The sequence below is a fragment of the Chaetodon auriga genome, chromosome 17 (genome assembly GCF_051107435.1).
Source record: "Chaetodon auriga isolate fChaAug3 chromosome 17, fChaAug3.hap1, whole genome shotgun sequence".
Lineage (NCBI taxonomy): Eukaryota > Metazoa > Chordata > Actinopteri > Chaetodontiformes > Chaetodontidae > Chaetodon > Chaetodon auriga.
Window position 1 is genome coordinate 23851711 of NC_135090.1, and position 13290 is coordinate 23865000.

Sequence of the window (13290 nt, forward strand, 5' to 3'; positions counted from 1 at the left end):
GAGGCATCATAAAAAAACCTGTTAATTAAAGGATAATAGATAATGAGGTTTAGATCACAAATAACATCTGATGTCTTGTGGCAGCAACACTTTGACTCTGTGTTGTGCAGATTTCTGTAAAATAAGAAATCCTTCAGGCGGACATCTGTTTTTAATATGAAGTCTGAAGCAGCAAAGGACCAGAACCTCTAACAGACCAGAGGCAGAATCCTGGTCCTAAACCGGGACCAGAATCCTGGTCCTCACTGTGAAATGAGGATCTGAGTCTGTTGAGGTGCAGCGCTGAGGCTCAGATACGTTATTTGAACTCTGGCTCCCTCTAGTGTTCGTGAACAGACACTACAAACAGAAAGTGAAGTCGAGGAGTCCGTCACTGAACCCAGATGCTGGACTGATGCGGGTTTGAAGTCTTCATCAGGAGTTTCCCTGCTGGAACTGTCAGTGTTCGAATTAATGCTGTTCTTCATCCAGCGGATGAACAACAACAACCAAACACAGGTTCACGCCTGCCAGTACCTTTTCACCAAGTAACCAGGGAACCATGTTGCTGGACTTTGACATCCAGTCCTGTTGAATGGACGTTGGCTTCATCGTCATGTCAGCAGTCAGAAGTAGTCGTGTGAAGTTGTTTCTATCACGTGAAAGCCTGGAAATTAAATGTTCATCTGCAAGCTGTTGTGTGTTTGTGCTTGTGGGTCCCGGATGGACCCTGTGGGGCACGGACTACATCCTGCTGCCTCCTTATCCCACTAGTGATACCCTTAGAGGGCGAAGCCTATGACTATGATGGGGGTTGTCTGCTCGTGGGTTAAGGTTAAGGTAAACTCAGCCTTGAGTGCTGTGTGACCATGAGTGAGGGATGAACCAATGGCCTTCCAGGACTGAACCAGTGCTCATAGGATATGGAGTTACATTACCAAACTAATGCTCATGTCTATTAATGGCAGCCTACAACCACTGCACTACTACCGTTATGTACTAGCAACAGCAGTGGAGTACCTGGTACCTGGTACTTCTTTCTTTCTTTCTTTCTTTCTTTCTTTCTTTCTTTCTTTCTTTTTTTTTTTTTTGGTATCACCTTAGTGGTGTGATAATAAATTCTGCAAACCTCTGATTGGTCAGAGAGAATCACTAAAATCAGCAGCAGCACAACACAGAAAGCCTGCTGCAAATCAGGACCGCGTTTTCTTTATTCACTCAACACTCAAAAATGTTAGCCTGCAAAACCTCATTATCAATATGTTGTCTGCACTCTGAGGACGTGTTAAACCAGATGGAGGGCAGGAGGCGAAAACCACAATGGACATGATGGAGGATTCTTCCTGTGCTAGTTTAGACAATATTATGAGAGGAAAGTATAACAACAATCAGATCATTTGTTGGCCGTGACTCTTACGAAGAGGAGATTTGCCTGCTATCAGGGCAGCAGATATTAGCAACTACCTGGTCGGTCAGATGTCTTTCTACTGAAGGAAACTAATGAAAGTGTATAAAAGTATGGAGGCGTTTAGGGCAGCCTGAGGAGAACACGAAAACTGGAATCAAATGATTAAAGAACGACAGCTGCACCCTGCAAAACACTTAAGCTAATAGTTAGCTAGCGTCATTGCGCATTGCTGCGTATTGATCATTTACAGGGGTCGAAACTCCAATAAAGCTAAGAAAACCAATAACTTTAACATTACAAAGTAAGGAAACAGACAGCTACATACAACAGCCACATCAGTTATGCTAATGTTACCGCAGACGGAGGTTTGCAAGCTGTTTTTTCCAATGTTTGTTGGTCAGTTTCTTGCATTTGTCACTCTTATGAAAACAACATCTTTTGGTGAAAAGCTCCTGGTAGTCTCTCAGCTTGATCAATTTCAGCAACTGTAAATGACGCAAAGGATCGGCATGTTGAGGGTGTGTGTTATAGTGCTTCCTACGCACAAAATCACTGTGTGATAAACAGTAAGACTGCTGAAGGAATGAATGCAGCCATGTATGGGGACTCTACTCTCAACCTATTTGCTAGACCTGAAGGTCCCCAGACGTGAGGTCTTCCTTTAGATCTCGTGTTGGGAAATAATTGTCCCTCTTCACTTATTTGAATATTTAAGAACCATTTTTACAACCTGATGCTGTACGACACCACCTTTAAAAAGCATTTCAGTCCAGAGAAGCTTCCCGTCCAACCTGCTCTTCTTCTTCATGCTGTTAAGGCCGTGGATGTGGGCACACATTAAACACAGTACATGCTCTCATTCTTCTGCCTTCATAGAATGAATGCAGTGTTTGTGGCCACAGGGGAGGACGATGGACATGACAGCAGTAATGACAGAAGTCAGACTGCGTCTCAGTCTGTTGTTCAGCTGGTTTGTGTGCTGCACTGTGCACTCAGTGTGTTTGTGTGTCATTGCTCACCAAGGTCAATTCAACAAATCAATAAATCAGTGAGTACACAAAGTCAACAGTGCTGCCATGATAGTCTGTTCGACTCTTTTTTATGCTATATTGCAGTTTTATATGTATAAATTTCTAAACTATACACCATTTTATGCTCTGCTGCTGTAATATATACTTAAACAACACTGTTACAGTGCTGTACTACATGCTATGTTGTACTATATCTCATACCCATCATATCCCATACTTTATCCTCATATTACACTGTACTGTCAACGTTACATTGACCTGATCTATATTCTATATTATACTTTGACAACATCTCATATTGATACAGATAAATACTCGCTCCATCACTGAATCACATCATATGTGATCCTGCTGTTTGCTGTTTACATCGGCTTGTTGATTTTACTGCCATTAATAATTCATTTCATCTCCAACGCTCTTGTATAGATTCTTCTTTGCATTACTTTCTCTCTTCTTTTTAAAGGCTGCCATTATTTCTTCTTTCCTGTCCTTATTTAACTGTAGTTCTTTCTGTCTTTGTGTTGCAACAGCCAAATTTCCCCACTCGGGATCAATAAAGGATTGTCTTATCTTATGACGTCCCCTTTGAACTGAAGAGTAGTAGGTTGGAGGTTAAATAATGGTTACCCAACTCTGGACAAGAAAGAAAAATGAACCTGGGTCAAAAAAAATCCCTTTTATGTAAATAACGGCAAAAAGTCCACAAACTGGTAACTCTGTCACCAGCAGCCTGTATAAAGGCCGAAGGGCTCGCTGAGGATCAGTGGTGCAGCATCATCTTTCATCTGCTTGGTTCTTGTTTCGGTTCGATTCTGAAGCCGATCAGCTGTAGCATCATGAATCTGTGGCTCAGCAGCAGCTTACTGGTTGCGGGGCTGTTTGTGAGTATCTCAGCTGAGGCCCCTGAATGCCAACCCGTCACACCTTTGTCTCTGGACAATGGCTCCAAGGTAAGCCCTCATTTGACTCCTGCCGGGGCTCGTGGGTTGGTACCATCACTGAGGTTGTCAAGCAGTACTCAGCTTTTTGGGAAAATCCTCACTTCACTTTGTACCTCTCGTGTGTTAGCATTAGCATTAGCATTAGCATTAGCATTAGCATTAGTAGGTGTTGGTACTTTGCCTTTATGATACAACCTTTGATTTCTACAAAAATACGGTGCAGCACCTGAATGAGGAATATAAATGTATTATTCTGCAGAAACCTGTTATTTCCTTCAGTAAGTTCACAAAGTGTAAGTGTCCAAACACAGGCAGCTGTACGAGAGGTTTCCCCAAGTAAAAAATGACGTAAAAGACAATCTGATGAAAGAATAATGAAGAGAATGAGTCTTTTGAGAGTCAGTTATATTACAGTTTTATAGAGCTGCTGTCGTCTGTTGACAGTAAGTGCTGCACAGACATTTTCTCCAGTTGTTCAGCCTTAATCCCATGAATGACTGTCACTAACGGGCTTCTTGTTTGTGTGCAGATGCTTGGCAGGTTGAACTTCATAATGGGTTATGTTGATTCTGAAGAATATAGAGCCATACTGAAGTCAGTGGACAGCTCCTGGATGAAAGTCTCAGCATCGAACAACACTGATGAAGTCGTCTTTTATGAGGAGAATAAGATGTGAGTTGATGGCAGTGCAGTGTCACCTGCACAAACATACAACATGACAATTCCTGTAAATCACACTTAAACCCTAATTAGGAAGACACTGAAGCAAATATTGAGAAAAAAAACAAAAAAACAACAACATTTAATGCTGTTAACACCTCCAGGAGGTGATAAATTTGCCTTCTTACGTCTGGTCCTGGTGTGTCCTGCTCATGACGTCCAGCTCGGCTGTGACGCAGATAATACTCAGTTTGTTCTGTCTGTCGCACTAAAACCTCTTGAATCAGTGCAACAGAAAACAGATGAGTTCCATCAGCTGCTGTAGGTCGATTCACTCTTTGTAAATCTGTGCCTCATCAGTCTGTCCGTCCCAGCACAGAAAGCACTCAAGACTCATTTATTCCCACATCAACAGCTGCTTTGGAATTTTACTGAACATTTAAGTAAACATATGACTTGTTGTCTGTTTGGCTTGAAAGTTAAGAATCTTGACCTCAGAAAGTAGTTGATCAGAGCAATCCACACCCATCATTGCATTGGTCCATTGATAGCCTTTTACAGAGCTTTCAAACATACCACACAGTCTTCATCAGTGGAAGGACTCTCAACCTTTTCAGCCAACATGGCCCAGAAGTCCTAAAACAGAACATAAACTCTTCCTCTTTTCCTCTTCTCTCCTGTTTTCCCAGAAAAGAAATATGCTTTAGCTCAACATTCAGGACAGCTATCGACGGCGACACTGCAACATCATCAGGTAAGAAAAGTCTGACTGGATACTGGAGTCACTGCGTTTGTTCGTTGTCAGTCAGATAATCCAGCAGGAGGGATCGTGGTCTTGACATACCAAAGCAAAAGCTGTAGATTCATCACACATATCATCCCACCGCCTTTAGATGCTCAGAAACACATGTTCTATGTTTCCAGGCTCAGAGCTAAATGTTCAGGACCTGTTTCAGATGGACAATAATGTTTTATTTGGTTTTTTCTAACTTTTTCTGAACCTCAGTCGGCAACATCACCACAGTGTTCCACATGCTGCCGACCTGTGAAGGCTGCGTGGTCTTCAGCGGCAACAGCACCAACAGAAACCTGGAAAAATACCTTGACGCTGTGAACCTCGACAGCACCAACACCAGGGAGAACTTCACCACTCGTGCTCTTTATCTGATGGGTAGGAAGGAGCGAGTCAAAGGGAGAAAATAACTCGTTTATCTGAAACGTTGCATGAATGCACCCTGCTTCTGTTCATTTGACTGCAGCTCGAGAGGACACGGTCAAGGACTCAGACCTGGAAGATTTCAAGATGCTGGCGAGCTGCCTCGGCTTTTCTGGGGAACCAGACTTCCACTACGACACCAAGAAAGGTGCTTCACCTTTAAACCTGTCTGATTAAAGGTGAAATCAAGGTGTGTGATATCAGCCAGAACTGACGTCTTTATCTCTGCAGGTTTCTGTGAGGAAGGCGAGGGCGTTAAGATGACGCTCAACTGAAGTCAGAAGCAACTTTCATGACAAACAAATATTCCAAACTGAAACTGGAAGTCAAATAAAAGTCACTCAACAACATCAGTGTTTGTATTAACCATTTTTGCCATAAAGTGAAATGAAGCTATGCAAAGGTTCAGTCAGGAAGACTGTCACCTTGCACAGGCTACCTGCTGACACACTTGGCTTTAGCCAATCATATGTAAGCTGATCTCCCTCTGCTGTCATTCAGCTGCAAGTCAGCACTGTGATGCTCGTGTGATGTCGCCTAACTCCTGCGTGACGTTTGCTGATCTTTCCTGCTGCACTCTTTTGCTCACCAAAGCGTCACAAACTCTTCCAGGGGATTTAGGTGACTCCTGCTAGAAGCAGCTCAGTCTCCTGTAGTTCAGCATGAAGTCATGCATTGCATCCACCACATCTGCTTCAGCTCTGACAGAGTATGAGTTATTACCTTCCCAGCTAAGTGCCCGTGGCATTTCACCAGCTCCATGGCTTCAGCTGTCTCCATGTCAAGAGCTGGCCAGCCTTATCGCGGTCAGCGATTCACCCATCTCTTCTCTGAAAAGAGACCTCGGTAGTTGCCGAGACTCAGTGCGGCCGTAACAGGACAAGCAAATCGTCTGCACCTTTTCCAGAACTGCTAGCAGCTAATTCAGCAGACTGTTAATGGAGACATTTTGACTCAACATAAACAAATACAGACTAAAAACAGCTGACTTCATGGCAACATTATACATCCTGTGTCGCCCCCAAAGCATTGTGGGTGTCATCAAGTTAGAGTGTGATTATCAGCCAAATAGAAGTACAACAAAGACTAACAACACAAGTGACAAAATGCATCAAAACGACCCTTTTTTGTCCTATTTTGGAGGCTCAAAATGTGCTATGGACTCTGTGACCAGAACAGATTCACAGGTGGACAAATCACACGTTCACCTTCAAGTTATGTGTCAGTCCAACTGTTCAAAGAACACAGCACAGGTGTTTCCTTCCTACTTCAGACGATTTCTTGATGAGCAGCAAACTTTGTTGTGGGCTGTGTGCTGAAGAGCCTTCGTCAGTGTTTGTCAGGACAGTCAAAGTCTGTCCGTCTGCGTGGGTGGACGTTGGAACACTTGTCCTTTTGGATTTCAGCCCATGTCGACCTTGTTCCTGAGCGTGGACCCTCTGTGGAAAAGTTCAGATGGTCTTCAGCTTGTTGACTCGTCTCATGATTGTGAGAAACCCTCTTGTAGAAAGACTTCACAGATCTGACATTGGAAATTTGACTGATTGACAGATGATCTTCTGTTTGGTCTTTGAAGCACATCAATGTGATTTTTGGAGATTTGTTCTCTGCAGATTGTTTTTATTTGATTTTATGTTATTTCTGTCATTGTTTCAACCAAACTTGCCCACTGGGGATCAATAAAGGATCATCTTATTCATTCTTGTGGAACTCTATAACCGCTGCAAACCATGAAGTCCTGTTTGAACCCAAATGGATAAACTGGCAGTTAAATGATGGTTACCCAACTCTAGATAAACAAACCTGAAATTGGGTCAAACAACAAAAAAACCCCTTTAATGTAAATAACGACAAAAAGTCCACAAACTGGTAACTCTGTCACCAGCAGCCTGTATAAAGGCCGAAGGGCTCGCTGAGGATCAGTGGTGCAGCATCATCTTTCATCTGCTTGGTTCTTGTTTCGGTTCGATTCTGAAGCCGATCAGCTGTAGCATCATGAATCTGTGGCTCAGCAGCAGCTTACTGGTTGCGGGGCTGTTTGTGAGTATCTCAGCTGAGGCCCCTGAATGCCAACCCGTCACACCTTTGTCTCTGGACAATCGCGACATGGTAAGCCCTCATTTGACTCCTGCCGGGGTTCGTGGGTTGGTACCATCACTGAGGCCGTCAAGCAGTACTTAGCTTTTTGGGAATTTTATGCCTCTCGGTGTTAGCATTAGCATTAGCATTAACTTGAGTCAATGTTTCAACCCATTTCCCAAGATGGTCTGGTTCAGGTCAGACCACAACAATATATGTCAGCTGACACAGAGGCAGCGGGGTGTACATTAAGTTCTGTTTCAGGCTCTTCACCTTTATGATACAACCTTTGATTTCTACAAAAATATGGTGCAGCACCTGAATGAGGAATATAAATGTATTATTCTGCAGAAACCTGTTATTTCCTTCAGTAAGTTCACAAAGTTTAAGTGTCCAAACACAGGCAGCTGTACGAGAGGTTTCCCCAAGTAAAAAATGATGTAAAAGACAATCTGATGAAAGAATAATGAAGAACAAAATGAGTCTTTTGAGAGTCAGTTATATTACAGTTTTATAGAGCTGCTGTCGTCTGTTGACAGTAAGTGCTGCACAGACATTTTCTCCAGTTGTTCAGCCTTAATCCCATGAATGACTGTCACTAACGGGCTTCTTGTTTGTGTGCAGATATATGGCAGGCTGAACCTGATAATGGCTTACACTGAATCTAGAGAATATCAGGTCATAGTGCAGGCCCTAGAGAGCTGCTGGATGAACATCTCATCAACGGACACAACCGATAAAGTTGACATACGTCAGGAGAGTAAGATGTGAGTTGATAGCAATGTAATGTCACCTGTACAACACACAACATGACAACTTCTGTAAATCACTCTTTAACTATAATGAGGAAAACATTAGAGGACCCCTGCTGTTATAGAAGTGAGGTGCTGTGGTCTTAATGCTGCAGAGTCTTTACCTGAAGGGAGGTGACTGAATAGCAGGTTGGCCAGGTCCTTTAAAACGTTCCCACCTCTCTGCTGAAGGTGGAGCTGGTAGACGTCAGGACTGGTGAGGAGATCACAGCCAGTTACTTTTGCACTCCACTCAGTCCTGCAGGTTATCCTCATGAGCTGTTGAAGTGTCATCTCAGAGTTATTATGAACGTGAACAAACTGTGGCGCTGGAACAGTGTTTTACAGGGATAACAGCGACACCTTTACTGTCCTCTTATCCTCTTTTCTCCTGCTTTTCCCAGAAATGGAACCTGCCTTTCTGTACCAATGAGGATGACCGTTGAGGGCGACAGTCTCTCATTTTCTTGTAAGTTTCCTGATCTGACTGGATACTGGAGTCACTGCGTTTGTTCGTTGTCAGTCAGATAATCCAGCAGGAGGGATCGTGGTCTTGACATACCAAAGCAAAAGCTGTAGATTCATCACACATATCATCCCACCGCCTTTAGATGCTCAGAAACACATGTTCTATGTTTCCAGGCTCAGAGCTAAATGTTCAGGACCTGTTTCAGATGGACAATAATGTTTTATTTGGTTTTTTCTAACTTTTTCTGAACCTCAGTCGGCAACAACATCACGAACGTGTTCCGCGTGCTGCCGAGCTGTGAAGGCTGTGTGGTCTTCAGCATCACCGCCATCGCCACAAACTTTGGAGATTTCCTTAGCGCTCTGAACTTCGACAGAACCGACACCAGGGAGAACTTCACCACTCGTGTTCTTTATCTGATGGGTAGGAAGGAGCGAGTCAAAGGGAGACAATGAGTCGTTTTACCTGAAACTTTGTATGAATGCACCCTGCTTCTGTTCATTTGACTTAGACTTAGACTGCTTCTCTATGGATCCCAGTTCGGGAAATTATTTTGTTGCAGTGGCATGAACATACAGCCAAACATAGTATGTATACACAATAATTTGATTGCAGCTCGAGAGGACACCGTCAAGGACTCAGACCTGGAAGATTTCAAGAAGCTGGCGAGCTGCCTCGGCTTCTCTGGGGAACCAGACTTCGTCCACGACACCAAGAAAGGTGCTTCACCTTTAAACCTGTCTGATTAAAGGTGAAATCAAGGTGTGTGATATCAGCCAGAACTGACGTCTTTATCTCTGCAGGTTTCTGTGAGGATAAGATGACGCCTGCCTGAAGTCAGAAGCAACTTTCATCACAAACAAATATTCCAAACTGGAACTGGAAGTCAAATAAAAGTCACTCAAACATCAAACTGTGTTCTCTGTTCACCATTTTTGCCATCAGGTAAGATGATGTAGCACAAAGAGTTTCAGGCTGTGCTGCTAGCAGGAGCTGCTATCATGCTAACAGGAGCTGTTAGCAGGAGCGGATAACAGCTAATTCAGCCCACTGTTAATGGAGACACTTTGACTCAATGTAAACAAATACAGGCTTAAAACAGCTGACTCACTGACTTCATGGCAACATTATACATCCTATTTCACCCCCAAAGCATTGTGGGTGTCATTAAGTTAGAGTGTGATTATCAGCCAAACAGAAGTAGGACAGAGACTAACGACATAAGTCATAGGCGGTGCTATTAAGAGGCTAGGGGAAGCTATTGTCACAAAAAATAAAATAAGATCATCACAAAAATAAATAAAATCATAAAATTATTTATTTTTTTATTTTGTATTCTGTTTTAGAAAGAGGTGGGAAATACGTTAAAACACACATTTTAAGGTATTATTCATTTTGATTTTTTTTATTATTTGTTTTATTTCGATGGTATTTGATCGGTTACTGCGTCATCATTACGTACACACAGCATAGCTACATTGCAGCGTAGAAGCTAACGCACTTGCGTCGCTAGCTATGCTAGTCACCATGGTGAAAATGAGTCCGGGTGGTGCAACTCTGGAAAATCTAAAAGCCGCTGCCTTGACTGGATTTTACCCAAACTTCACCAAAGAGCTTAAATTGGCGCTGTCGCCTCCAGCTGGGACCGCGACGTGTGAGCACATTCTCAGCGAAGCGCCGGGTGGATGAGGACGACTACGGCCCGGCAGAGACTGTCAGCTCTGTCGCTTCTGCACATCGAGAGTGACGTAACTAAGAGGATGCAACCAGAGGAAATAGTTGAGAAATACAACACAAAGGCCCCGCGGTGGATGCTGCTTCATTAAGGTAAGAAAAATGATTAATTAATTATTATGGGCTACAAAAAATAATTAAAAAAAATCTTAATTATGGGCTACAACAGCAAAAGTGAGCAGAGAATGAAAGGAATCATTCTGCTGCATCTCAGTTTGATGAACATAAGCAATAATACATGTCTCTGCCTGTGGGTAAAGCCTTTTGTTTTTGTCCCATAGCCTCCTCATTCCTCCTGCCCTGACGCCGCCTATGACATAGGTGACAAAATGCATCAGGTGTTTCCTTCCTACTTCAGACGATTTCTTGATGAGCAGCAAACTTTGTTGTGGGCTGTGTGCTGAAGAGCCTTCGTCAGTGTTTGTCAGGACAGTCAAAGTCTGTCCGTCTGTGTGGGTGGACGTTGGAACACTTGTCCTTTTGGATTTCAGCCCATGTCGACCTTGTTCCTGAGCGTGGACCCTCTGTGGAAAAGTTCAGATGGTCTTCAGCTTGTTGACTCGTCTCATGATTATGAGAAACCCTCTTGTAGAAAGACTTCACAGATCTGACATTGGAAATTTGACTGATTGACAGATGATCTTCTGTTTGGTCTTTGAAGCACATCAATGTGATTTTTGGAGATTTGTTCTCTGCAGATTGTTTTTATTTGATTTTATGTTATTTCTGTCATTGTTTCAACCAAACTTGCCCACTGGGGATCAATAAAGGATCATCTTATTCATTCTTGTGGAACTCTATAACCGCTGCAAACCATGAAGTCCTGTTTGAACCCAAATGGATAAACTGGCAGTTAAATGATGGTTACCCAACTCTAGATAAACAAACCTGAAATTGGGTCAAACAACAAAAAAACCCCTTTAATGTAAATAACGACAAAAAGTCCACAAACTGGTAACTCTGTCACCAGCAGCCTGTATAAAGGCCGAAGGGCTCGCTGAGGATCAGCGGTGCAGCATCATCTTTCATCTGCTTGGTTCTTGTTTCGGTTCGATTCTGAAGCCGATCAGCTGTAGCATCATGAATCTGTGGCTCAGCAGCAGCTTACTGGTTGCGGGGCTGTTTGTGAGTATCTCAGCTGAGGCCCCTGAATGCCAACCCGTCACACCTTTGTCTCTGGACAATCGCGGCATGGTAAGCCCTCATTTGACTCCTGCCGGGGCTCGTGGGTTGGTACCATCACTGAGGCCGTCGAGCAGTACTCAGCTTTTTGGGAAAATCCTCACTTCACTTTGTGCCTCTCGTGTGTTAGCATTAGCATTACAAATGAGACATTTGAGAGTCAGTTATATTACAGTTTTATAGAGCTGCTGTCGTCTGTTGACAGTAAGTGCTGCACAGACATTTTCTCCAGTTATTCAGCCTTAATCCCATGAATGACTGTCACTAACGGGCTTCTTGTTTGTGTGCAGATATATGGCAGGCTGAACATGATAATGGGTTATGCTGATTCTACCGAATTTAAAGCCGTACTGAAGTCAGTGGAAAGCTGCTGGATGAACTTCTCACCATCGGACACATCAGATAAAGTTGACATACATCAGGTGAAAAAGATGTGAGTTGATAGCAATGTAATGTCACCTGTACAACACACAACATGACAACTTCTGTAAATCACTCTTTAACTATAATGAGGAAAACATTAGAGGACCCCTGCTGTTATAGAAGTGAGGTGCTGTGGTCTTAATGCTGCAGAGTCTTTACCTGAAGGGAGGTGACTGAATAGCAGGTTGGCCAGGTCCTTTAAAACGTTCCCACCTCTCTGCTGAAGGTGGAGCTGGTAGACGTCAGGACTGGTGAGGAGATCACAGCCAGTTACTTTTGCACTCCACTCAGTCCTGCAGGTTATCCTCATGAGCTGTTGAAGTGTCATCTCAGAGTTATTATGAACGTGAACAAACTGTGGCGCTGGAACAGTGTTTTACAGGGATAACAGCGACACCTTTACTGTCCTCTTATCCTCTTTTCTCCTGCTTTTCCCAGAAATGGAACCTGCTTTTCCACAACAATGAAGACCACCGTTGTGGGCGACAGTCTCTCATTAACGTGTAAGTTTCCTGATCTGACTGGATACTGGAGTCACTGCGTTTGTTCGTTGTCAGTCAGATAATCCAGCAGGAGGGATCGTGGTCTTGACATACCAAAGCAAAAGCTGTAGATTCATCACACATATCATCCCACCGCCTTTAGATGCTCAGAAACACATGTTCTATGTTTCCAGGCTCAGAGCTAAATGTTCAGGACCTGTTTCAGATGGACAATAATGTTTTATTTGGTTTTTTCTAACTTTGATTCGTCAGGCAACAACATCACCACAGTGTTCCACGTGCTTCCGAGCTGCGAAGGCTGTGTGGTCTTCAGCGTCACCGCCACCGCCACCAACTTTGGAGAATACCTTGACGCTCTGAACCTCGACAGCATCGACACCAGGGAGCACTTCACCACTCGTGTTCTTTATCTGATGGGTAGGAAGGAGCGAGTCAAAGGGAGACAATGAGTCGTTTTACCTGAAACGTTGCATGAATGCACCCTGCTTCTGTTCATTTGACTGCAGCTCGAGAGGACACGGTCAAGGACTCAGGCCTGGAAGATTTCAAGATGCTGGCGAGCTGCCTCGGCTTCTCTGGGGAACCAGACTTCCACTACGACACCAAGAAAGGTGCTTCACCTTTAAACCTGTCTGATTAAAGGTGAAATCAAGGTGTGTGATATCAGCCAGAACTGACGTCTTTATCTCTGCAGGTTTCTGTGAGGAAGTCGAGGGCGTTCAGATGACGCTCAACTGAAGTCAGAAGCAACTTTCATGACAAACAAATATTCCAAACTGAAACTGGAAGTCAAATAAAAGTCACTCAAACATCAAACTGTGTTCTCTGTTCACCATTTTTGCCATCAAGTAAGATGATGTAGTACAAAGAGTTT

At 43.5% G+C, this 13290-nt stretch overlaps 3 protein-coding genes across 4 annotated transcripts; all 3 read left to right on the top strand.

The window, feature by feature from the left end:
* The first annotated feature begins 3218 nt into the window (after window positions 1-3218).
* LOC143335025 (uncharacterized) lies at window positions 3219-8069 on the top strand. 2 transcript variants are annotated; one of them, XM_076754123.1, is made up of 6 exons: window positions 3219-3368; window positions 3889-4031; window positions 4709-4773; window positions 5026-5190; window positions 5279-5383; window positions 5467-5628. In XM_076754123.1, the coding sequence occupies exons 1-6, from the start codon at window positions 3255-3257 to the stop codon at window positions 5508-5510; spliced, it is 636 nt and encodes a 211-aa protein (XP_076610238.1). In that variant the 5' UTR covers window positions 3219-3254; the 3' UTR covers window positions 5511-5628. The 2 variants fall into 2 exon arrangements, with proteins under 2 accessions (XP_076610238.1, XP_076610237.1); XM_076754122.1 differs by lacking the exons at window positions 3219-3368; window positions 5467-5628 and adding an exon at window positions 7939-8069 and having other exon boundaries at window positions 3583-4031; window positions 5279-5425.
* Window positions 7751-9467, top strand: LOC143335023 (uncharacterized). The gene is made up of 5 exons (XM_076754121.1): window positions 7751-8081; window positions 8510-8574; window positions 8830-8997; window positions 9190-9294; window positions 9378-9467. The coding sequence occupies exons 1-5, from the start codon at window positions 7903-7905 to the stop codon at window positions 9407-9409; spliced, it is 549 nt and encodes a 182-aa protein (XP_076610236.1). The 5' UTR covers window positions 7751-7902; the 3' UTR covers window positions 9410-9467.
* A 2269-nt stretch (window positions 9468-11736) lies between these two features.
* On the top strand, window positions 11737-13154 carry LOC143335304 (uncharacterized). Its single transcript, XM_076754604.1, has 5 exons — window positions 11737-11923; window positions 12352-12416; window positions 12669-12833; window positions 12923-13027; window positions 13111-13154. The coding sequence occupies exons 1-5, from the start codon at window positions 11745-11747 to the stop codon at window positions 13152-13154; spliced, it is 558 nt and encodes a 185-aa protein (XP_076610719.1). The 5' UTR covers window positions 11737-11744.
* Window positions 13155-13290: the final 136 nt, after the last annotated feature.